Raw genomic sequence first — 27,267 nt, forward strand, 5'->3', positions numbered from 1 at the left:
TTTGTCAGCTGCTGTGAAGAATACTTACTGCAGCGGAACATATCCATAACCAAAGATATGATCATTGATTTAGAAGCCACATGCCAGGCCTACTACGTCATCAAAGGTCAGCCAGTGGACTTTATAGACAGCTACAAATACCTTGGCACAGTCAGAGACTCTAACCTGACCATAGAGATGAATTGGGAGGCAAGGTGTAAAAAAGAGACACCAGCGTCTCCAACAGAGGTGGGTAGTAATGCGCTACATTTACTCCATTACATTTACCGGTACCTAAGTAACTTTTTGAAAAAAATTACTTGTCTGAGTAGTTTTAATGTAACATACTGTATACCATACTATACGATCGTTACATTTATTTATATCATAATTATTTAAATTCTATTGATTAAGACTTGCAAAGACAAATTCATTTTGACAGCGAACCTTCTTTGCGCAGGCACTGTCACGTGACTCTTTTTCGCTAATCCAACATAAACTTTAGTGACGTTTGACTCCATTTCACCAACCAACCAGAGCCTCACAGCGGGGAGCCAATCAGAACTACCACTACTAAGGCACAGTGTTTGGATTCCAGTCTTGTAAGGACGTAACAATACACGGTAATAATGATGACGGTGGCAAAACTCCTGACTGTTAGTATTACACTTTTAAATTAAAATGATTCTGATAAATTGTGATGGATAACTGCACTTTGATAAACTCACGGCAGACTGACTCGTGCCAGCTTGCTAACCTAAATCATACTTGCCAACCTTGAGACCTCCGATTCCGGGAGGTGGGGTGCGGGGTGGGATGGGGCGGGGCGGGGGTGTGGTTGGGGGCGTGGTTAAGAGGGGAGGAGTATATTTACAGCTAGGATTCACCAACTCGAGTATTTCATATATATTTCATTATATATATATATATATATATATATATATATATATATATATATATATATATATATATATATATATATTTCATATATATATATATATATATATATATATATATATATATATATATATATATATATATATATATATATATATATATTACAGGCAGACACAGTAACCCCTCCACCACCGTGCTGCCCTAATATATATATATATATATGTATATATATATATATATATATATATATATATATACATACATACATACATACATACATACAGGTATATATTTATCTAATTTATTATACATACAAATAAAATAAATACTTGAATTTCAGTGTTCCGGAGGCTATCCAGTAGATGGCAGTATTGTCCCGTTTAAGAGTGTCACAACATTGCTGTTTACGGCAGACGAACTGCTTTACGGTAGACGAAAACGTGACTGCTATTGTTGTGTGTTGTTACCGCGCTGGGAGGACGTTAATGCCTAACAATAAACCCACATAAGAAACCAAGAACTCGCCCTCGATCATTCTACAGTTATAACGTGATTGGACAGGCACGCTGTTTATATCGTGGGAAAGCGGACGTGAAAACAGACTGTCGCCGCTGTCCCAACTCAGGTCCGCATGGAGCTGGAGGGGGCGTGGCCTACAGCTCTGGCTGAATTCCGGGAGATTTTCGGGAGAAAATTTATTCCGGGAGGTTTTCGGGAGAGGCGCTGAATTCCGGGAGCCTCCCGGGAAATCTGGGAAGGTTGGCAAGTATAGACCTAAATGCTAACATGAAAACAACAGACATACGTCTTTCACCAATTTAAACTTATATAAAGACATTACTGTCGGAGAAATTAAGATATTCAGTTGTGCTCTCCTAGCACGGAATTCTGATGATCGATCTTTCCTCAGAGGAAAAGAGATGAGGTGTTTTATGGTGCGTTCAAGTACCGCTGAACAAAGTAGGACAGACAATGCCCGCTAAAAGTGATACATAGTTAGAATATATTTTATTTGTCACGCACTTTTCATTTAAATAAATCTTAAAGTGATATGAAATTATTCTATCATTACATCCCTATTCTGTATTGTCACACACATCATTACAATATGTCTTCTACAGCTGGAAAAAAGAGAAGACATATGGAGACATTTTACCTTTGCAAGGTCCCTTAAAATAAAGACACATTTAACACAATTAACACTGACCAGTGGTATGATAAACTTGAAACCTACTTGTTTAATAAGTGTCAGAATGTTACCAAAATAAGACAATTTAATTACATGACATCACAACAGCACCCCTCGCGACCCCGAGAGGGACAAGCGGTGGAAATGGATAGATGGATGACACCATTACGTTACATTTATCATTTATTACATCCCGGCTGTTTGAGACAACTGGTAAGCAGAAACCTCCTAAAACAGTTTACAAAAATAGCTTTTTGTATTTTTTTGATGATCCTAATAACTACAAGTGTCATTTAAACACATTAAAAGCAAATGCAAATGCAAATGCAAAACACCAAATAGCAGTGGAAATTCGTATTTATCTGTTAGATCTGTATTTTGAAAGTTACTGGCGCGAACCTATTATTGTCTTTTTCTACTGTATTTACATTACCACGGTGTACCCCGCCTTCCGCCCGAATGCAGCTGGGATAGGCTACAGCACCCCCGCGACCCCTCGCGGGACAAGCGGTAGAATATGGATGGATGGACATTGCTGAAATGACCACAATTGCCCCTTAGTGTACTTGAGAAGCACACTGCGTATGGCCATCAGTCACATTAGAGATAAGAGCATGGAACTAGAACTCCACATGTAGTTGTGAAAATAGAAGAACATGTATTATTTGCCAAGTCAGACTAATTTACTGCATAGAAACGTACTGACTGTAAAAAGTGACATGACGTCAGACAAGGCAGCACAAATCTTCAATGATTACATTAACAACTAGTAAAAAATAACATTTATATCATGTGCTATCATCTGTGTCCGTAGAATTGTTCACATTTCAGCCCACAAGAATTCAACTCTAACTGGAGAAAACATGTTGCAATAAATTGTACATGATTTTTATGTTTTACTTGCATGCCCACCGACAATTTCAGTCCAAGAACCATTAAAAAATAACTACTAAATAAATCAGAAGTTACTCACAAGTTATTCAATACTTTAGTATTTTTTTCATGGAATATTTACTTATTCTTACTCAAGTAATTATTTTGATGACTACTTTTACTTGAGTCATATTATTCTAAAGAAACACTACTTTTACTTGAGTACAATTATTGGGTCTCTACCCACCTCTGGTCTCCACTGCCTGTGGAAACTTTCGTGTTTTCACATTGACAAAACCATATTGACCCTGTGTACATCTTGTTAACATGTACTATGTAAAACATGTTGACCTGTTCACAACCAGGGTGTGCTAGTATGTATGTATTGCTTTAATGAGAGAGGAAGGGACAGCGATACCTGTTTTGTTGTGGTGGCAAAACTAGTAAGGTCAATAAAGTGTACATGAGGCATAAAAGGAAAACGTGTTTATTTACTTTTGGAATTAACATTGGTAGCAGAGGATGGCTGCCAGTTACAAGTTTTGATGAAAGTTGGCCATCATGAGTAATGAGGTTAACGCATGGAACCAGAATCACCGAGCTGGACAAAATCAATAAGCCAGCATATTAAAACATATCTTACGTGGTTCTATTAAAATAATAGTAAAAAAATAAATAAAAAATATTTGAACTCACAATTGTAGCACTCATCCAACGCCGTATGAGCCAATGGTGCCACTCGCGGGGAAACCATTTCACCGCAGAGACAGCTTAGCTAGCTTCCGGGGTCGGCTAACCTCGGCTCACAAGATCTAGTTTCTCTTTAAATATCCTTCTTGAAAATGGCTTTGCTAATATATATCTGCCACCTAATCAACGTTTTGCAAGTTGATTAAAAAAAGTGAGTACCGGGGATTTCTCTGCTAGTGGCTCCTGTGCCACTTCCTGCTTTTGCAAACTACAAACTGTGATCGCAAATTACAACCTGTGATTGAATACTCACCTGGGAGTGATAAGCGAGTCTCCAAACCCAGTGACGTTTAACATAAGGCTACCTAGGCTACTGTCAACAACTCGTGATCTGATTGGCTTTCCCAACTGTCTATCAACTGAATGTCCTCCGTTCATTTACACTGCACAGCCACCGCTAATGTTGATTCAGAAGGCCTGCGGCAGAATTCCAACAGCGCTGGCAACAAGCTAGCTGAATTCTAATTGGATAAAAGCTCTAATGTAAAAACAAGCAACACTGGGGCCTAATATGACATGGAGAGAACATGGTGAATACATTTATATATTTATGGAAAGTAAATTAATGGTAACATTAATTTTTGTTATTTTATGATCATGATTTATGTTAGGCCAGCAGAGAAGGCCTTGCTGGCGCTGACGGCACACCACCACAACTTAACTCATTTACCATTTGCACCTCACACCTGCAGCGCAATGCGAGCTCTATCATTCATCACTGTTCTCCAGCTTATTTGTTCAGGCCAACTGATTGAGGTGCCTCACTACAGGACTAAATGTTATAAATTCACCTTGGTATCTTTTGAACAAGGCTGGCTGAGGGCGATTCATTTGGATTTATTGTATCGTAGCACTTGTTTCATGGTATCCATAGGAGTGACATTGTACTGTTTCTGGTGTGGTTGTACTTTGTAGAAATGATTGTCTTGTGGTTCTATTGTCTATTGTATATGTTGTCTTTTTTTGTTTGCATGACCATTTTATCTTTGGGTACCAATGACATTAAACCCATCATGACTACAATGACAATAAAGCTTTCGTACATGGGCACTTTTTCCGGTGGCTACCAATCCATTCAAAAACACTTTGAGTCGCAAATTTTATGTCAACAAATGTGGTCCACCATGTACAAACGTTTGTATGTCAACATAAACTATGCGGACACTTTTTTGTAATAAGAAAAACATGGTCGACCTTGCTGAGTTGATTGACATAAACATGTCAACATAAACCGACTTAATAAACCACAATACTCTAAATAAAATGTGCGTACAGAGTACAAGCCATAATCACATCTTGATTTGCTTTATTTGAATAGTTAATGATAATGTTACTCACGAAAAAAGGTGTACAGAATCGCATCGCTCTGTGACGAAGTCCTTTCGGTACTTCATGAACTCTCTCAGGGTAACTATGGGGTCGTCGTCGATGTTAAATTTGTTGTCGGCGGACCAGGTTTCCATGGCGACCAACACAATGCGAGTATTCAGCTGTTCCTTGAAAATCTGGGAAATCAAAATTAGATGATTAAAAGGTGAGAATTAGATAATTTGTTATATTTTGGTAATTTGTTTTAAAAAAATCTTAGCAAATTAGCCTTTTAATGATGTGTCCACAGAGCCTTTTTATGAACATCAAACCTGAGAAAAATCTTCTCCCTAACTTTTTTCTTTAACTTTTTCAGGGTTTTATGACATCTCGGACCCGCTTCCATATGCCAAACACTTTCAAGTTATGTAAAAAAAATTAAAATTAAGAGACTTCACTACACATCTTAAAATCAACCCTGTAGATCTGCCAACTATCCATCAGTCAGCTACAGATGTGTGAGCACTAAGTTCAATCATTTTTTAGTTCGCAGGCGAATAGGCTAACCTAGCATGGTGGTGATGTTAAAATGTGAGAGCAATGTTAGCATGTAGCTCACATAGCTAAGCTATGTACAGTAGTGCTTTTTGGAACACACTTCTCAGTGTGAGAAAGGCGTGGACAAACAAAACTATGTGTTCCCAGTCGGGCTAATTGAAAGCACTACATTCCAGCATTGACATGATAGATTTTTTTCCAATACACTTAGTGATGCAAATCGAAAACCGTTTTTTGTTCAGAACCTGTTCGCAGTGTATTAATTCCTTGAAAAAAGTGATTATTTTAACACAGACAAGTAATGTAAAAAAAAAAGAATACCACTTCACTACACCTTAAAATCAAGCCTGTAAATCTGCCAACTATTAATTTGAGCTGTGTGAGCTCTAAGTTCAATCATTTTGTAGTTCACAGGTGAATAGGCTATCCTAGCATGGTGGTGGTGTTAAAATGTGAGTGCAATGTTAGCATGTAGCTCACACAGCTAAGCTAGTCTTGCTAATGTTTGTGTCCTCTTGTCCCACTGACACTGACATTATTATATGTGATAATATATCACATACAATAATGTAACATTAAGGAGTGGCATCCATTCCGATAGACAAGCAGAGAGTTACAGTGTAAATATTAAAAGTGGATCAACAGCACAGTAGCGCTTTTTGGAACACACTTCTCAGTGGGAGACAGGCGTGGACAAACACAGCTCATTAGCATTAAAGCTACAGACAAACAAAACAATGTGTTCTCAGTCGGGCTGATTGAAAGTACTAAATTCCAGCATTGGTATGATAGATTTTTTTCCAATACACTTAGGGATGCAAATCAAAAACCGGTTGTTGTTCAGAACCTGTTACCAGTGTATTCATTCCTTGGAAAAGCGATTCTCTTATCGATTCTTCCGGGTAGGGATGACATCATTACGCAACGTGCGTACTGCGTAGTGACGTCAGATCTCAAAATGGCAATGCTCTGTCGAAAACAAACACTAACATTTTACTAGAAGAGATCGCAATTAGGGATGATGTTCGTTAAGAAATTATGGAGTTCGAGCCCATTATCGAACCGATTCCTTATCGAATCTCTTATCGAATCCAGATAGGTTGTTGTGTGTGCTCTGAGTTCCAAAAGCCATAGATGTTATATGACTGGGCCGGCACGCTGTTTATACCTGTATGGAGGAAAAGCGGACGTGACTGAGGACAGCATGCAGCTGTTATAGGGTGAAGGTTTCAGGTGAGAGGACGCTAAAGGCACGCCCCCAGTGAGCATATAGTGCTGCTATGTGCGTTGTAAATTTAAAAAAATTGCCGACAAACCCATCACCAACGTGGACGAGGTGCCGCTCACTTTCGACATCCCGGTGAAGCACACTGGAGAAGAAGGGGACTAGCACGGTAGCGAATCGATACACACAACGGGGCAAGGGAAGTCGGCTTTTACTGTTGTGCTAGCTTGCTATGCTAATGGACAACAAGACTGACTTTGAAAATGAGGAGAGGGAATCTGGCGTGTTTGATGGAGAACTTGCCCAGCTGTTCATTTCGGACACAGAAGATGAGGACTTTGATGGATTTGAGGATGAGGATTGATAAAAAAATAATGTGAATACATTGATAAATACTTCAATAAAGTACAACCCAACTCAGCTTTGCTCCTGCTGCCTTTTTAAAACAGCGTCCATGCATGCTAGCATATTTTTTAAGATAGCGTATGTTTTAAGATAGCGAATGTTTAAACATGCCTGCGCCAAAAAATATGCTGCACCTTATTTATGCGTTAAATACAGAAATAGCACCCGTAACTGACACGGCGCCTTTTAATACCGTGCGCCCTATGGTCGCGAAAATACGGTATAGTGGCTTCGATAACAGGTATCGGTCCTCAAAAAGGGATTCGAATCCATGGAATCGGTTCTTTTCTTATCGAACAATCGGGAGAACCGGTTTCGAACATCATCCCTAATCGCAATAGCACTACTTGTAATATTTATAAGGCTGCTATTTCATCGCGAAAAGGACGTGCGAGCAATGTACTGAAACATTTGAACACAAAGCAAGTAATAATTATAAACGAAAGTCGTGTTTTTGAACCGCTCCGATCTCATCCTAGGGAGCAGTAATGCTAGCAGGTCATCTGAATACATCAGGTATTAACTCACTAAATTTGTAATGTGATATTTGTAAAATTAAAATTAATGCCGTCTCATTTAGATGAGCATGCAAGAAACAGATTATGACTGGCTTCTAGGCGGGCAGTTCCGCTCCAGTTCACATCTGCCGCGAGACAAATGTCACCGAGCAGCGACTAAGTTTGTGGTCTATTTGCTACAGTAGAAACTCCTAATTTTCTGTAGGTGAATTTTTAATTGTAGTCAGAGAAAAGTTGTATGTTTTTCTACCACCATATTTTCTCTGTCATTATATCTCAGGTGAGCAATAAAAACATTGAATATCGTGTACAAGTCCATTCATGTCAGCAATTAACTTAGAATGTGAAACTAATATGTGATATTAACTCATTACATGCAAAGTGAGGTATGTCGAGCCTTTATTATCATTTTGATGATCTTGGCCTACACTTTTTGAAATCCCACATTTTCTGAGATTTTCAATTCAAGGTTTTCATAAACTGTAAGCCACAATCATCAAAATTACAACCACTAAAGGCGTGACATATCTCACTTTGCATTTGATAAATTGTCACGTTACTAAATGTTACATTCTTGTGCATTTCCCACATGATTTATTTTGTTACATTCTACAGAAGAATATTTATTTTTATTTTTTTTATTTTTTTAAAGTACCTTTTTTTCTTCTTCGTCTATGACCTCACTGTAGGCTTTCTAAGGTCACGTTACCTGTAATCTAAACAAAATTGAGGCTAATCCACATTTTTTTCTCATTTTTTCCAAATAAGAATCGATAAGAGAGCCGTTAAGGAACCGAATCGTTAAGTAGAATCAAAAGTGGAATCATAACCTGAAATTCTTATCAAGTCCCATCACTAAATACACTATTGTGGCCTCCTTGCTGCATGCCTCATCGGGCAAAAAGGGAATTCTACTTGCCCATGGTAATCAATGGCGACCATCCAAAGACAATCTGCTTCATGTGATCTTTTTTAAGGCTGTGACAAAGAAGCACAATCGTTCACGCCTTACAGTCGTGACCCTGTAGTCCGGCTCACATTTCAAAACATAAGCACAGAAAGGAATGATGCGACAACTGTGATGCGAGCTATTTTGTACGGCTCCTGCACGCTCAGCCCTCATGAGTGGCTGGTTAATGGCTGTTTACAATGGAGAGTGTCAGCTTGGTTAAATGACAAATCAGTGCTCATCGCCGATACCAGGAAGTGCTTGTAGCGAGCTTTCCGAACGGAGGATGAATACAGTTCTTACCATGTCAGCCATATTGACCACTGACTTAGCATAGTTATTGGTGTGGCCGACACAGAGGCGGTGCTTCTTGTACTAGAGTGAGACGCAGAAGGGGAGAAAGACAAGAGACAGCATATAAGGAGAAAATATAACCATAACAAAAGATGTACATGCCAGTGTATTACATTATCTCAAGTAGTGTTGATTGTAGTATTTCAGATGACACATTTGAATGCCCATAAAAGCAAGAATAAATCATATAAGCCAGCAGAGTATCCATATTATGCTATATTTTTACTCACACTTACACAGCACTATTTTACTATTCTGCTGCCACAAATCTGCTGTACACAAACCAGCCTAAAAATAAAGTCAAGTAATGCATTAATTCTTAGTACACAGTTTTTGCTGAATTTTTTCGTTTGGCAACACCGTCTCATTCAATGTGTTCTTCTTCATGTTTTAATTCACATGATGGTCTAGATTTTATTGCATAGTTTGCTTTTTCGCTCGTATCTGGTAAGATATAGGCCCCTTGCAAACTCCAACAGGCCATACTCTGTTTACTGCACAGTAGCCATGCTGGCCCACCACTTAGTACATTCCATTCAATAGTCATGTGTCCGAATACAACCCATTTGTTAGCATCAAGAAAATGTCATTAACAGTATAATTAAGCTAGATGTATAAATCTCTTGTAGGCTCAACAGCATGTACTGAATCTTGATATCGCTAGCAAACAATGCTGAACAACAGGAACATCTATAGGTAAATAATGAGACAAAACATGAACTTCACACCATAAAAAACGGCAAACATGGGTTGTAAATTAGACGAATATTCGTAGCAGGAAATCAACTGCAAACAAACTACTTTTTTCTCATTAGCGTCACAATCACAGCAGCACAGCACTCGTTTTCAATCAAATATGTTACCTAGCGATGCGGAATAAGTACAACCTTGATTCATGATTAATTTGTGGGCCACTCAGATGTAAAGACATGATGTGCCTCAAATATTTTCTTCTGTAAATCCGTGTGTGTCAAATGACTTGAGCTCGTAGCGAGTAGTAACGTCTTGGTGATGATAATTGGTTTAAATCTTTCACAAATGATTTTTCTTAAGAGTGTATAAATCTACTGCATCCTATTTTTTTTTAAATGTAATGATTGCTGATATATTTTTCTTTAAACCTTTCAAAATACGCCCTAATCTGCACTGATGTAGGTATATATACAGTTGCCTAATGTGACTTTAGTCTAGACCGTCGCCTGAAACCCAGAAGTCCATGTAGGTCTTGTGATTGCAACCCAGCAATAACATAATAAATTGTCTTCAAATTTTGACTAGTACTGTATTCTCTTGATGTTAAAAACATTTTAAAAGCAGTGTATTAAAAATAATTGCATTACTTGGCTCTTATTTGTTATAGACCCACCCAGTCCAACACGTTCTAATGCTATGAAAAAGTGTCTGGTTGGGTATTTTTTAGTCGTTGTAGTTCATTTTTTAATAAAATCCTCATATTATTTGGATTCACATGCTTTTTTTTTTACATTGGATAAAGGTCATTAGCAAATACATAAGGGGATCCAAAACATGAAAACAAATATCAAAGCATACTTTTTTACTCAGTGTTAATGTACCGTACCATCAAATGGTCATTGATCACCATCAGCTCAATATATTTTGTCTCATCCCGAACACTTCGTGACAAACGTAGAGCCTGAAAATATAAAGAGGGAACACTGTTAAAAAAAGAGCTCAAACGAAATTATATTATGAAAAAAAAAACGGAACAGAAATATCCAGATACATAGTTAAACCAAGTTTGTTTCTAAAAAAACACACAAGCAGGTCTTATGGCAGCTGTGGATATGTGAGAATAGACGGCAGGAGGTAAATATTTCATAAAAACGATGAGCGAGGATAATGTGGAGAACTGCTGAGTGGGAGAAAAAATTGCTCAGCTTTAAAAGGGAACGATGATGATTTTCCTCAGATCTGAATTATTACTGTTTTTAATGTTAGATACTCATGTTAAACAATGCCAGAGCATCAACATTTGCAACTTCACATAGTTTTGAAACCCTTTTTTTTTAAACAGTGATGTCACAGATTGACGGCTATACTAATGTGGGTATTTCTAGTACATTGTCCCGCTCTGCTCTCTTGATCCGATGATCCGATTATTTTTTTAACATTTTAGCTGTCTAATAGATTGAATTTTAAATCTCTTATGATATTGGCGCTTTCATAATATCGGCACTTTTGTGTGTTTCACAAAGTCACAATTTTTGGTCACAAACTCAAAAATGTTTCACAAACTCAAAAACGTTTCAAAATCTAAACAACAAGTTTCCCAAACACACTAAATGATTCGCAAGCAGAAAATGTATTTTTTTCAGGTTAATTCTTTTGGCAAGATTTTTCAATTTTGTGTTTGGTTTCTCATGAGTAGAAACCATAAGACAGGGCACGGGAGAGACAGGGGACAGCCACCCCCCAAGCCAGCAAGAGACCACACCCCACGTGGGCAGAGGGGTGGGACGCCCTGCCCTGAGGGGCCCACAGACTCCCTGCAGCCGGACAGGAAGACCGCCCCTTTCCCGCCAAACGTCTCGGTTATGTTATATATAACATACATATATATAACAATAACAATAACATACATACACAAACATACACATACAAGCCGGCGGGGCAGCAATCCAGCAGGTGTATGCAAGTGGGGACTAATAATGCGATTAAAATTGGGGGACATCATGGCCATGGTGGGTCCCTATCATGCCAAGCCCCCCAAGTGTCTAACATGCAGTTAAAATTGAGTCATGGACAAGCAAGTGGCCTAGCCAGTATCCAGATTTCAACCCCATAGAAAATCTTTGGATGGAGTTGAAAGTCCTTGGGCAGTGCCAAAACATCACTGCTCTAGAGGAGATCTGCATGGAAGGATGGGCCAAAATACCAGCAACAGTGTGTGAAAACCTTGTGAAGACTTACAGAAAATGTTTGACCTCTGTCATTGTCAACAAAGGGTAATTAAAGTATTGAGATGAACTTTTGTAATTGACCAAATACTTATTTTCCTCCATAATTTGGAAATAAATTATTTTAAAAATCAGATGTGATTTCTTGGATTTTTTTTTGTAATTTTGTCTCTCATAGTTGAGGTATACCTATGATGAAAAATACAGGCCACTCATCTTTTTAAGTGGGAGAACTTGTACAATTGGTGACTGACTAATTACTTTTTTTCTCCACTGTATATATACAGAGGTGGGTAGAGTAGCCAGAAATTGTACTCAAGTAAGAGTACTGTTACTTTAGAGATGTATTACTCAAGTAAAAGTAAGGAGTAGTCACCCAAATATTTACTTGAGTAAAAGTAAAAAGTATGTTGTGAAAAAACTACTCAAGTACTGAGTAACTGATGAGTAACCTATTCGTTTAAATGATGACGGCAACAAATAATGCACAAAAACATAAAAATAGCAATGAGCAAATTCAGAGCCAGGAATATCTCTTAAGCAACTAAAACAATAATATATATTAAATAATAATACATTAACATAAAAAAAATTAAGGCAAATTGAGCCACAATAACTTAACAGCACCATAGGCTCAGTAGGCAGAGATTACAAAGGAAAATAAAAAGTTAGCCTTTACGCAAACCATAAACTGATAGGTGTGGGCTACACTTGGGAACACACTGATTGGTGTTGCCATGCATGTGTGTGTGTGTGTGTGTGTGTGTGCGACTGTGCGTGTGTGTGTGTCTATGAGGCTGCAGTGCGTTAATAAATGTCCCCACACGATGTACATTTGACAGTGATTCATAGCAGGGAAGCTAACATCAGCCTACGGTGACAGCCAAAATATCTACTAAGGTTACTGTGCTTCCTCAAATTTGACATTGAGTTCATGTAAGCTTAAGCTTATTAATCATGTGACCGCCTGGCTCTGTTTGATTGGTGAAACGGAGTCAAACGTCACCAGTGACTACATTTGATTGGTGAAACGAGTCAAACATCACCAGTGACTGTATTTGATTGGTGAAACGCAGGCATGCGATAGAACCTACTTTGAAGGTCTGTCTGACAAACCAAAACAAACAAAGCGTGCAGATCGATAAAAATCAGTAGCGAGTAGCGGAGTAAAAGTAGCGTTTCTTCTCTATAAATATACTCAAGTAAAAGTATGTTGCATTAAAACTACTCTTAGAAGTACAATTTATCCCAAAAGTTACTCAAGTAGATGTAACGGAGTAAATGTAGCACGTTACTACCCACCTCTGTATATATACACACATATATAATATTAAACTAACCCAATCCATGGTTTATTCTAATTATTTCTGCTCAGTGATGACTAAAATAACAATTTATCTATGATCTACATACGTGTTATTTTTTACGTCACCTTTCATTTGCATTATTTGTTTGCTTTATTTGTGCTGAAAATCACATTACTTTTGTTGTCACACTGTGGGTGTTCCATTAGAGAAATACTTGTCTTCTTCTTCTGTTATTTCTTATTGCCAGCAGTGTCGCAAATCACTAGCTCAGCAGCAACACCAGTCTTTGAAAAGTGTAAACTACGGTTTCTATGCATGAGAAACAGAAAAAGGCGGGGTACACCCTGGACAAGTCAACCCTCATCGCAGGGCTAACACAGATAGACAGACAACATTCACACTCACATTCAAACACTAGGGACAATTTAGTGTTGCCAATAAGCCTATCCCCAGGTGAATGTCTTTGAAGGTGGGAGGAACCCGGAGTCCCGGAGGGAACCCACACAGTCACAGAGAGAACATGCAAACTCCACACAGAAATACCCCGAGCCCGGGGATCGAACCCAGGACCTTTGTATTGTGAGGCACACACACTAACCCTTCTATCACCGTGCTGCCCTAACGTAGAACAAACTGGGGTAAAATAAACAATTAGTAACCCCACTTAGAATGATGGATGAGACACTGCACATTAATATTATAAATGATTGTCTTCCGTGCAAATTTAAAGAAAGTTAACAGTGGAAATTACAAATGAGGTAGTTGATACATAGAATGTTTTATTTATGCTGTGGGCTGTGACTTAAAGTTTAACTGCTTTGTAGATACACCGAGATTAGGTATAAATTCATTGTGTCCTTCATGTGTTTTTGAAACCACCATCTTTTTTCCTCAGAATTTTCAAGAGGATTATTTGTGATATGTACCTTTTCAGAATGTGCTTGTTCTATTTTTAGGCCGAAGTAAAACAAAGGAAACAATCTGAAGTTGTCTTTATTTTTAAGTTATTATGCCAGGATTTTACCCGTCCGGCCCACGTGGGAATAGATTTTCCTCCGTGCGGCTCCTGAGCTAAAATTAGTTTGACACCCCTGCTGTAGAGCAAAATTTAAGTAAAATTAACACCAAAGCATATCCAATACATATCATCTAGACCAGTGGTTCTCAACCTTTTTTCAGAGATGTAACCCCTGTGAACATTTTTTTAATTCAAGTACCCCCTAATCAGAGCAAAGCATTTTTGGTTGAAAAAAAGAGATAAAGAAGTAAAATACAGCACTATGTCATCAGTTTCTGATTTATTAAATTGTATAACAGTGCAAAATATTGCTCATTTGTTGTGGTCTTTCTTGATTTATTTGGAAAAAAAGATAAAAATAACTAAAAACTTGTTGAAAGAACAAGTGATTCAATTATAAATAAATATTTCTACACATAGAAGTAATCATCAACTTAAAGTGCCCTTTTTGGGCATTGTAATAGAGATCCATCTGGATTCATGAACTTAATTCTAAACATTTCTTCACAAAAAAAGAAATCTTTAACATCAATATTTATGGAACATGTCCACAAAAAATCTAGCTGTCAACACTAAATATTGTATTGTTGCATTTCTTTTTTTAAAAATCTCACGTACCCCTTGGCATACCTTCAAGTACCCCTAGGGGTACGCGTACCCCCATTTGAGAACCACTGATCTAGACCAGAGGACTTTACCATTTTTGAGGCAAATACCTTTACTGATGGCGAGATGGAGCCGGGACACCCCTACTCATATACCATGTATAAAATCATGTTTTGAACTAAACTGGTCCTTGTTAGTGTGCAATACTAAGATATTCAAAAAATTAAGTACAACGCCGCCAATTGTCAATTGGCGTTGGTAATCGCTAGATGACAACTAGAGCACTTATCGCTAACTGGACACTAGCACTGCTAGCTATCTTAAATGCAAGGTACAGTGAGTAGGGTGGCCATGCCCATGCTGTGTATAAACTATACTACTGTGTGTTGGATTTAAAGACATTTACATTTGTATGAAAGCTTAAAGGGGAATATAAATAAAGTATTTTTTTCTGAATGTCTAATCAACCAAATATTTTTGGTTCCTCTGTTAAAGATCTGTGATAGACCACAAGAAAGTGTGTTAAATGTAGATAACAATCATCATAGATCCCATAACAGCTTTGCAAACTAACATCACAACCCATACTGTCCAGAGTAGATCAAAACACAACACATTGCTTATACATACCTGTCTCTTTTTTCTCCGGTAAACATCCCTTGATCCAGGCAATACAGGGCTGGGAAATGGTGGCTCTGGAAGGGCTACTAGGAAGATGAACTATCAGTACTCTCGATCAATTTTGATCCCACTTGCATGCAATGCTCAAGCTTACCAGTGAGATCATGAAGAAGTCTCTCTGGTCCTCCAGATTTGTACAGCGTGTGAACACTGTCATCCTCCTGAAGCACAAAGAAAACATTTGGAAAAGGGTCAGTTACTAATGCAATGCCTCACTTGCACCAAAACTTTGGACAATACTTTCAACCATAGAGGGACAGTCTGAAAAAGGTAGTATATGTTAACATTCACTGCTTACTGAATACTTTTACGGAACTTTACTGGGCTTTTTTTTTAAAAACTTCTAAAAAGTCTGTTAAAAAGAGGATGATTTAGACCAAATATTGCTCTTGAGCCACCTTTGGAGATCCCTGAGATACAGCGTCCTAACTTTTGTGTGGGGGGAAAAATCACCGAGATCAATAGTGGTTGGATGATATTAAAGAAGTGAACACTATTTTCGCATATTTCCGTTTAAGAAGCGCCTGTTTAAAGTACACAAACCTGCAAGACAACTCTGTGGGGAAAGCGCCCTGTTCCTCTATGATGCTACATCCTGTTTACTGCTCTCTATTGTACCTCAACGGCACTTGTTTTCTTTTCTGTTACAACATAGGGGGGATAAAGAGTTCATCTGAAATGCCACAGGATACATTATGAACAGCATTGACCATCTGAAAAAATAAGGTACAGTGAAGTTAGCCTAGTGCGCCCTATTTTCTTGTTTAAACTGTGAATTGCAGTAAACGAAGGAAGGCTCAACATGTTGCTAACGCCGTAGCTAACTGACGCCATCCATTACAGTCGGGTTACCCAGCTTATTGTTTTAGTCGAAACCGCCCTTGTAACGAGCGCTTCCTATGATGACATTACAATTTAACATATTTAATCGTGACTTTATGGTTCAGTGCCGAGTAAACTTCACGTAGCTGTTAGCTTGCTAGGCGGCTAAGCTCGTCGGGACTCTGCAGGCAGGTGTTTAATGTGCTACCAAAAGTGACGGCAAAATATGACGTCATTATGCGTGATTGTTTTTTTTCTTTCCAGATATCTTTAAGAATGTTTTCGTATTATATATATATATATATATATATATATATATATATATATATATATATATATATATATATATATATATATATATATGTATATATATATATATATATATATATGTATATATATATATATATATTTTACACACATGTATACACACACATATATGTGTGTGTATACATGTGTGTGTATATATGGATATGTAGTGTGTATATATGTATATATAACTATACTTTCTATGCGTGTGTGTGTGCGTATACATGTGTATATACATATATATTTTTATTTGTTTGCTTTAGATGTGAATTCAAGTTTGCATAGTGATAACAAAGATGAAGCCACATTACATAATAATGATAGCACAATGACAAGTTTTAATAGACTCGAATGACAAAGATCAAGAAGATAAAGAGTTTATAAAGCTTATACAGTCAGTAAAAACTGGCATCTAGCTCGAATCTTTTTTTAGTAATTTTATTTTTCAGTTGTCAAGTCCCATCATGCTTTTTTCCCAGCATGCTTTTTTCTCAGCAGACCTTACCACAGAGTGTTTGCTAATGAAATGAGAGCATTGTCTCAGGGACAGCTCGTATTAGGTCAACCACACTGTAGTGAATAGAACTACAAAGTGTGTGTGTGTGCTCAAGCTAGGTCAGCTAGTGCCTTACTTTGCTATCGCTTGATCAGGTGATCTATTCAAACCAAGATGAGTCTATTTTGATATCAATTTTATCTGGCTTCTTCTCTGTCTTCTAGGTACTTCTTTTTTCTTCCCTATGTGAGTTGCAGGTCAACCGTATTAACACCATGTCTTGCCGGGACATCCACGCCACCAACGCCTTTGCCTTCTTCATTGCCTTTGTTTCTGTGGCCGGGATGGCTGTAGCAGCCTTAATCCCTCAGTGGCGCATAACCAGACTGGTCACCTTCAATCGCAATGCCAAAAACATCAGCGTTTACGACGGGCTGTGGGTGAAGTGCGTCAAGCAGGATGGTTATTCGGGATGCTACTTCTATGACTCAGAGGTACGGCCGTGAGGTTTTTGGCTCCAAAACTTTAACATGTTAGGTTAGGTTTTTCAATGGTGAAACAATTATTTTAAACATCTCAGCGCAAGTTTACGCACTTTATTCTTACTACTTTGTTTAAGTGTCTTTTGCTTAATGACAGCATTCAATCTTTATGGGTAGGAACTGAAACTCTGTTTTTTATTAGCACTGGCGCAGACATAAGCGATAGTAACTAAACTGGGGGGACAAATATATAAAATATCACAGGAGTTGTTAATGCACAAAGAACACTATAACAAAAGTGTGGTATATGTAATACCTTAAAAACCTTGAAGTAGGGATGTGCCAATCGATCGGCCACTTATCCGTATCGGCCAATTTTCATTTTCACATTGCTGATTAATGAATTTGATGCCAATCATAAACATCAACCCTCTGCAGCTGACACATGTTTAGCCCTCCAGCTGACAAGTAACTAATTGTGTGTCTCTATATATAGTGTTCTTGTCTTACATAGGGATTGTGAATGTTTGTGAAAATCCCCCCGGCTCCCAAAAAAAGGCAGTTCCTCTTTAAATGCTTCACAAAAAGTACTTTTAGTTTTAGAATGGCCCAGCCAGAGCCCAGATCTAAATGAAATTGGAAACATGAGGGGTGACTAGAAATGCACAAAAATCCTCTCACACGTTTGCAAACATTATCAAGAGATGCTATGTTGTTCGAAAAGACAATGTTGTGTGCAACCAAGTATTACTTTTAGGGTGCGCACACTAGCGCAATCAGCAATTGTTTTTTTTTACATCATAAAACCTGCTATTCATATGTTCACTTTCTACACTATTTGTCTTCACTGTGTCCAATAACAGAACGTCTCCCCTCTCATATTTCCAGTGGTACTCCAAAGTGGACCAACTGGACCTGAGGCTCCTGCAGTTCTGCTTGCCCGCAGGTTTAGTGTTCGGCTCTGTGGCCTTGCTGCTATGCATGGCTGGCATGTGTAAAACCTGCTGCTGCTCAGAAAAGCCTGAAGCGGACATTAAAAGTATTCGCTTCTTGGTGAACAGCGCGGGCTGCCACCTGGTGGCAGGGACATTTCTCTTCCTGGGCGGCGCTATTGCCGTAGCGCCCTCCGTGTGGTTCCTGTTCTGCACCAAGGAGCTGAACACCAGATATGACAACATTTTCTCTGATGGCTTCGCGGTGTATGTGTCCATAGGCTGCTCTGGGGGGCTGATGCTGGCCGCCCTGCTCATGTTCATGTGGTACTGCATGTGCAAAAAGTTGCCCTCGCCCTTCTGGTTGCCGCTTCCCTCCATGTCAACCTCGGCGTCCACTCAGCCGCTCACAGCTAATGGATTCCCGCCTTCGCCAGTTTACGGCCCTCAGCCCTTCCCACTGCATCAGGCCTATCCTCCCACGGTGATTGACACGCAGACATATGTTCCGGCACTGGGCTATGTGCAGAGTGTGGCCGCATCCACACCTCCACAAGTGTACATGTCTCAGATTTCTGCTCCAGATGGGTACTGCTCAGAGGTAGGGGGCGGACAAGCATACAGCTACGCACCCTCTCAGAGCTGCGCATCCTCTCAAAACTACGCACACTCTCAGAGCTACGCACACACTCAAAGCTACGCACACACTCAAAGCTATGCACCAAGCTACGCCGGCCGCCGCCACTCTTCCCGCTCACGCATGTCTGCCATTGAGATTGACATTCCTGTGGTGACGCAGTAACACAAGGGAATGAGATGGTCATAGAAGCAAGCATCTGTTGAGAGCTTATGATATTTCATGAAGGATAACATTTACCGTAGAACAAAGAGTCATGTTGCCGACGCAAATGATTCAAGTTTTGTATAAAAAAAAACACTAAATTACATGTCCACTTACTAGCCTTTTCCCTGTTTGCCCAATAAGTAGCTGAATGTACATATATTTACGTATATAATTAGTTTGGATGCCAAATTACTTCTCCTGTTACATGAAGTGCCTGAGATTCACAAGTTTGTCCATGTAAAAAAGATTTCTGCTACTACAGAACTCCTTTGGTGCAAAAGGAATTGTTCAATAATGTGACTTTAAAGAGCAGCTGTCAATAATGCACTAATATGTACTAATGCAAGTAACTGTGCCACTTGACATTGTAGAATTGATTATTTGAATTTGTATTTTGTTGTTACTGTATTGTGATCCCAACTAGCTGTCACACGCATTAAGTTATAACACTGTACATCAAGATACACTGTAAAATGTGGTAAAAGTAGTAGTTGTATCACTGAATGAAGAACATTCCAAACTAGTTTTTTAAGAGCACACTACAGCATATATTGACTTAAGTGTCTGCCACTTTTTTTTTGTTTTATTGATTTTTTTTCGTAGTTTTTTTTCCGCATTAAACACGAAATGTGATTGTTGTGATTTTGGTTCTTCAAGTGAACAATGAGAACAGACTTGGAGTTGCCAGCGTTTTTAAATGCAATTGACCTTCATATGTGCGCCATCTGATGACTGAAGTCATAGTCTAAAACCTTCACTAAATGAGCCACGAGTCAAAGGAAACTTGACATCATTTGAATGCACTTTTCTGGTTCATTGTTTTGTTAAGTAGCCTCGTTTAGGCGTACACACACCCATTTTGTATTCACTTTATTTTATAACCTGTGCTAGCTTTTATTAGAGTATTATTTCTTCATGCACAATATTCTAGAATTATTTGTTAAAATGCTCATGTGGAAAATGTTCTTGTAAAGTTGTTTAGCATGAAGGTTATCTGTAACCTGTGTAGTTTTTATTGTGGCACAAAATTTGTCATGTGAGAGAAAATCCAAAATATTGACATCACTGTCAAAACATTGGGATACGATACTTCGATGTTTACCATGAAGACATAACTGAGATGAAATTACACTTTACAATATTCCCACAAATGAGTATAAATTGGTGAAAATCTGAATTATTCAGATATTACTTCTGCCAGTGGTTAATCATAATTTCAAAAAGGAAATATAATAAGGCCGTCTTTTAAAAGACTTAAGATTTGGCTTTTTTCAGTGAGTCATAACTCACATCTCTGCTTCAGTTGGAGAGAATTACTAAAAAACGTACAAGAGACACCATCTTTACTCAACCCTCAGCGTCAGCACCGGTGCCCCACAGGCTGTGTTTTGAGCCCCTTGCTTTTCAGTCTTTACTAGCAATTCCATCATCAAATTTGCGGATGATACTACAGTGGTGGGGCTCATCACAGAAGGGGACGGACTGCCTATAGAGAAGAGGTGAAGGCACTGTCAGACCACTATGCCAAAAACAACCTCATTCTCAATCCCACAAAGACCAAGGAGCTGATTGTTGATTTCAGGAAAAAAAATCACTGAGCCCATCTACATCATGGGAGAGGAGGTGGAAAGGGTCTCAGAGTGCAAGTTCCTGGGCGTGAACATCTCAAGCAACATGACCTGGAAAAGCAACACCACTGAACTCCAGAAAAAAAGTCAGCAAAGACTGTATTTTCTGAGAAGGCTGATAACCTGCTCCTGTCCTTCTATCGCTGCTCCGTTGAGTCAATACTGACCTACGGCATCTCTGTGGTTTTCTAGCTGCACGGTGGCAGACAAAAAATTACAGGGGGTCATAAACGTGGCATGTCCTCTTACATCTCTAGAGAACCAGTATAAGAGACACTGCAACAGGAGAGCAAACAGCATCCTCAGGGACTCATCCCACCCAGCTTGAACTCTTGCCCTCAGGTAGGCACTATAAGACCATCAAAGCAAGGACAAATAGATTGAAAAACAGTTTCTATCCAAGAGCTGTTATTGCCCTAAACACTGCACGTACCTGAACACTCACCACTTTATTAACTTGCTTACCTCTGATAGAGATCTGCTAGGCAATATGTATTTAACATTTTATTATATTATTCAATTTTAATTTTTTTAAATTATTGTTTATTGTCTTAAGACTATTTTATTTAGGTTGTTTTAAAAGCACTGATTGCTGTCCAATTTTGTTGTTTCCATACAATGACAATAAAGGTACCGGTATTCTGATTCTGATTCTGAAGAGGACTGGTCTGATCTTATAGGACAATGTTAAAAAATATTTACATGATCATAGCAGTCTCAAAGGACGTTATTGTCATGCATTTAGCTCCCCGCTCTCTTTGAAGTATCATAAAAGATCAGCCAGCAGCCACTTTGTCAACAAAGTACGTGCTGCAGTCTGCCTCGTTGATATCATTTAAGAAAAATGTTTGCTGACCTTAGCAGCTAATCAGAGCTTCATTACACAAGTGGACAAGAGTTTGTTTTGCAATAAAATGTATCTAGACCGTCTTCTTTGTTCCTTGTCGGCCACCACATTGCCCTCTGACTCTGCAGGGTGTGCGTACCAGTGGAGATTAAGGCATTGAACACAGATGGCTTTTAATGTTGGGGTTACATAGAAAAAGGGTTGCTGCGTTGCCAAGGGAGACCACGCCTCACTCAGACTACTCGCTCATGAATATAATGCAATGAGGTGTAACACCACCCCCTTCAACCTTCTTATCCCATCAGATGTAAAAATCCTCCCCTCGTCCCAACCTGCCGCTAATTATCACCCCCACAAAAATCCGCCATGGCATCACCACAAGTTCCACAATTCCCACCCTTACTTCCAGTCTTCTCCAGCATCCGCTTTTACCCGAAAATCGGAAGACTTTTTAAAAATTTGAGTACAAGCTGAACCATTTTAAGAAGTATCATCAGGAATCATCGATGCAGAGTTGTTTGGAGTGGTTACTGGCATTTCTTCTCACCATCCATCCATTTTCTACTGCTTCCCCTTCCGGGTTGTGGTGGAAGGGGGGCAAAGATAAAAACACAGAGTGTACTTACTCAATGTGTTTTGTCCTTGAACAGAACAAAGTGAAGAGGCAGTGAGACTATGCTTCAGGGTGGAAAAAAAATCCCCTAAAAATAGTCATCCATAGCAAGGTCAGTGTCATATCATATATGAGATTGACGTTTTTCAATTCTGTGCTATGTGTTTTTTCACAAATGTCTTTTGTTTTTGTTACATTGTTGGGAGGGCTTGGGGGGCAAAAAGTTCAAGAATTTAAATGAGAGCCTATAATACATTTTGCTTTTCCATACTTATTTTGCGCTACTAACTTTTTTTGCTCAAACAATCTTACTAATTATTTTGTATTCGAATACTTTTTGCTTGAATTATGGTTGTGTTTATATATTGTTGTATTGTTTCTTGATCAATATTTTGTTTGCTTCAAATGTCTCGTGTTTATGATTGTAATTACTTAGTAGTGTATTAATACCGAGAGAGAGTGAGAGTGAGAGAGAGAGAAAGATGTAAAATACAACTCCAAAAGTTGCACACAACTTTAGAATTTGTATATATACATAAATGTGTATATATACATAATATAATATATACCTATACAGTATGTGTGTGTATATACATAAATATATATATTCATATATGTATATATATATATATACATACATAGATATATATTCATATATATACACATACATAGATAAATATTCATATAAATATATACATACGTACATATATATATATATATATATATATATATATATATATATATATATATATATATATATATATATATATATATATATATATATATATATATATATATATATATTAGGGCAGCACGGTGGTAGAGGGGTTAGTGTGTCTGCCTCACAATACGAAGGTCCTTAGTAGTCTTGGGTTCAATCCCGGGCTCGGGATCTTTCTGTGTGGAGTTTGCATGTTCTCCCCATGACTGCGTGGGTTCCCTTCGGGTACTCCGGCTTCCTCCCACTTCCAAAAACATGCACCTGGGGATAGGTTGATTGGCAACACTAAATTGGCCCTAGTGTGTGAATGTGAGTGTGTATGTTGTCTGTCTATCTGTGTTGGCCCTGCGATGAGGTGGCGACTTGTCCAGGGTGTACACCGCCTTCCGCCCGATTGTAGCTGAGATAGGCTCCAGCTCCCCCCGCTACCCCGAAGGGAATAAGCGGTAGAAAATGGATGGGATGGATGGATATTTATATTAGGGCTGGGAATCTTTGGGTGTCCCACGATTCGATTCAAAATCAATTTTTTTTTCAATTCAACACGATTCTCGATTCAAAAACGATTTATTTCTATTTTTATTTTTATTATGAAAACAATACACAACAATACCATAATAATGCAATACAATTTCAAAAACAAACCCGACCCAGCAACATTTAGAATAGCAATAAACAGAGCAATTGAGGACACACAAACATGACACGGAACAATCTAAAAGTAGTGAGACAAAAATGAATATTATCAACAACAGTATCAATATTAGTAACAATTTCAACATAGCAGTGATTAAAAATCCCTCATTGATATTATCATTACAAACATTAATAAATAAAAAAACTAAAAAAAAAGAACAATAGTGTCACAGTGGCTTACACTTGCATCGCATCTCATCAACTTGACAACACATTGTGTCCAATATTTTCCACAATGATATAATAAGTCATATTTTGGTTAATTTAATAGTTAAAACCAATTTAAATAATGGATCCCATATTCCAATATATGACTCATTATTATCTAAACTAAATGCAGTTTTTACTACTGATATCATCTCCATAGCTTGTGTGTACCAGTCAGTATGAGTTGGACTATCAACATCTATACATTTTTTTAATATTACCCTTTTTGTTATTATGCATATTGAAAGAAATGCATTTGTACTCTTCGATGACACGTTACTAAATTGATGGAGATCCCCAGGAATACAAGTTTGCAGTGTCATTGGGATGTTTATATTAAGGACTGTGATTGCTTCTTTTGTTGTTTTCAACCATAACTCTTTTATTCTCTGACATTCCCACAATAAATGAACAAGAGTTGCCTCGGCTGCCTGACACTTCATACATAACTTGCTATCTACTACACCAATTTTAAACAGTTGAGAAGATGTAAAATACCGTATTTCCTTGAATTGGCGCAGGGAATATAGTATTTGCACGTCTAGAATTACTGCCGGGTCAAACTCGTTTCTCAAAATAATTAACGCATGCTTGGCCTTATCGCCGGTTCATTATTGACGCCGGATCAAATTCGTTTCGCAAAATATTAATTTTATTATCGCATGTTATAATTTTCGCCGGGTCAAACTCGTTTCGCAAAATATTTAGCATATGGCTAGAACTTCCACCGGGTCAAATTCGTTACGTCACGAGTGACGCTTTACCTGTCCTCATTTTCAAAATGGAGGAAGCTGCTTTCAGTAGTTTACAATCGCACAAAGGAAAAAAGATAAAGAGCTATTCAGTAGGATTTAAGGTCCAAGCTATTGAATACCTGTACAGTATGCTAAAAAGAACAGTAAGCAGCTATGTTTTATTAATATACCGTAGCTGCGTGTGTCTAATACTGTATGAGTCATGAAATGACTCCCGCCTCCTGGTGGTAGAGGGTGCTGCCGCGCTAGTGATCCTTCTTGCGACTTCCGGTACTGCAGAAGAAGTGAACACACGCAGCCTCTGCCTGAACTTTTAACAAGGAGGATTACATACCGGTATCTAAAACAAAACAGTTTTCTAAACTGGACTTTCAATCGAAGCAGGAGGTAATAATTAAAGGAATATCTCCATCGAGACAGAGAGACTTTTAAAACGGAAGAAAGAAAATAAGGAAGACTTCTATAAACAAGTTATCGATGCTTTTGGTCAGAAGGAGCTGCAAATGGACTCCATTTATAAGTACAGGTAAGACCATAATAACGTTTTTTTTTATTAAATGTGCTTTTCATGATGGTATGCTTACATCACACTCAAAGCGCACGCCTAAATTTACCGGATTCCTTTTGGTGAACGCCGGAGTGAGAAGAGGTTTTAAAATAATTACCGCATGCACGGCCATCCCGCCGGTTTCCGGTAAACGCCGGAGTGACAGGAGGTTTTAAATTAATTAGCGCCCCTGCGGCTATTGAAGGAAATACGGTACAATCTATTCAATATCTTAAATTGAGTCAGTTTATCTTTAATGCTTTTAAAGGGCTTATTGGCATTTTTCCAAATATCATTACATGATATGTCTCTTTCATCTAAAATGTTTAAGTCCATCATCCATTTCCGAACACATGCATCATTTGCATTTCTAGTGTGGTGTTAATTTATTATTCCATAAAATAGTTTAATTAATTTCTTAAATGTATCTTGATTAAAAAGTGCATCTTCCAGTTCATGGCTATTTAAAGACATACTTTCAGAGGATATGCATTTATTTACAGCATGTTTTAAAGAGATACAATTTTAAAAATGATTTCTGGGTACATTATATTGATCAACTAAATCATTGAACGGTTTAAAAGACTTTTTATTAATAATATGATGAGGTTTAGTAATACCTCTGTTTTTCCATGTTGTCCATTTAACCACATTTTTATTAATTATGATATTAGGATTGTACAAATGCGGTTGATTTACAGATGTCATTGAGTTGATTCCTAGTATTTTCTGACACAGTTTTAGAATGTTAAAGGTGGCTTCTATTGGGCTCTGCCTCAACTCATTAGGTATTTTTTTAATATAATATAAACTCCCCACATCAATGTTCAAATTCATTAACATATTTTTTTCTATGTTGATCCAGTCCTTAGCTGCAGAAGAATGAAATAAGTGGCTTGCTTGTTCACAACCGAAGGAGACATAATAATGTAAGAAGTTTGGTAATTGTAGTCCTCCTTTATCTTGTGTACAAGACAACCTTAAGTATGAACAACTGGCCTTCTTTCCACACCATATAAAATGTGACATCATTGTATGTATTTTCTTAAACCAACTTTTATTAATTAGGACAGGCATCATTTTCAGTATATAATTAACTGCTGGCAGTATACTCATTTTTACTATGTTCACCCAACCCCAAAGTGATATTTGGAGACGTGACCAGCGTTTCATTTTGGATTCTATCTTATTTTTTAAATGTTTAAGATTTAGATCTCCGCTTGCATAAAGGTTTGGTGTAATGTGTAGTCCTAGATATATGATTTCTGCCTCTTTCCATTTAATTTTGGAGTTCTGAACTTGTGATTTCTTGCAGTGTTTATTAAGTGGTAATATGTCACATTTGTCCCAATTGACTTTATACCCTGATAAACAGCCATATTCAGTGATGACATTATTGATATAGTGAAAATTATGTCGTCACAATACATCGATAGCTTATCATACTGAGAGCCAATTTTTATACCATGAATATTATTTTCACTTCTTATTTTTGCAGCTAAGGGTTCAATAACCAAATAAAATAATAATCCAGATGCAGGACATCCCTGTTTTACTCCTCTTTTTAACGAAAAAGGTTCTGAAATGTGATTATTGGTTTTGACTGATGCCATGGGCCTTGTATAAAGCATCTTAATCCATTGTATAAAATTATCTTCAAATCCAAATTTACGTAATGTGCAAAACATAAATGACCAGTTTATGCGATCGAATGCCTTCTCCGCATCAACGGTATATACTGCTGTGGGATAAGGGAGACTTCTAGCATAGTAAATAACATTAAACAATTTCCTTGTATTGTCTGAAGATTGTCGACCTTCCATGAAGCCAGTTCAT

General features: G+C 37.9%; 2 protein-coding genes across 8 annotated transcripts in view; one reads left to right on the forward strand and one right to left on the reverse strand.

Annotated features, from left to right (window-relative positions):
* Positions 1–27,267, reverse strand: part of adam22 (ADAM metallopeptidase domain 22) — a 191,877-nt gene that overhangs the window by 35,679 nt on the left and 128,931 nt on the right. For 5 of the 6 annotated variants that reach the window (XR_009827742.1, XM_062062764.1, XM_062062762.1 and 2 more), the window contains exons 7-11: positions 15,630–15,696; positions 15,485–15,561; positions 10,585–10,659; positions 8,955–9,026; positions 5,027–5,193 (exon numbers count right to left, since the gene is read on the reverse strand). Coding sequence is in view for 5 of the 6 variants with exons in the window: in XM_062062764.1 (XP_061918748.1) it covers positions 5,027–5,193; positions 8,955–9,026; positions 10,585–10,659; positions 15,485–15,561; positions 15,630–15,696 (458 nt within the window). In the remaining variant the exon portion in view is untranslated. The remainder of the gene's footprint in view (positions 1–5,026; positions 5,194–8,954; positions 9,027–10,584; positions 10,660–15,484; positions 15,562–15,629; positions 15,697–27,267) is intronic. The other variant, XM_062062763.1, reaches the window with a different exon arrangement.
* Positions 15,523–21,690, forward strand: cldn12 (claudin 12). 2 transcript variants are annotated; one of them, XM_062062768.1, is made up of 4 exons: positions 15,523–15,805; positions 16,191–16,261; positions 17,384–17,653; positions 18,530–21,690. In XM_062062768.1, the coding sequence occupies exons 3-4, from the start codon at positions 17,435–17,437 to the stop codon at positions 19,373–19,375; spliced, it is 1,065 nt and encodes a 354-aa protein (XP_061918752.1). In that variant the 5' UTR covers positions 15,523–15,805; positions 16,191–16,261; positions 17,384–17,434; the 3' UTR covers positions 19,376–21,690. The 2 variants fall into 2 exon arrangements, with proteins under 2 accessions (XP_061918752.1, XP_061918753.1); XM_062062769.1 differs by having other exon boundaries at positions 15,523–15,726.

Source organism: Entelurus aequoreus, linkage group LG11 (assembly GCF_033978785.1).
Source record: "Entelurus aequoreus isolate RoL-2023_Sb linkage group LG11, RoL_Eaeq_v1.1, whole genome shotgun sequence".
NCBI lineage: Eukaryota > Metazoa > Chordata > Actinopteri > Syngnathiformes > Syngnathidae > Entelurus > Entelurus aequoreus.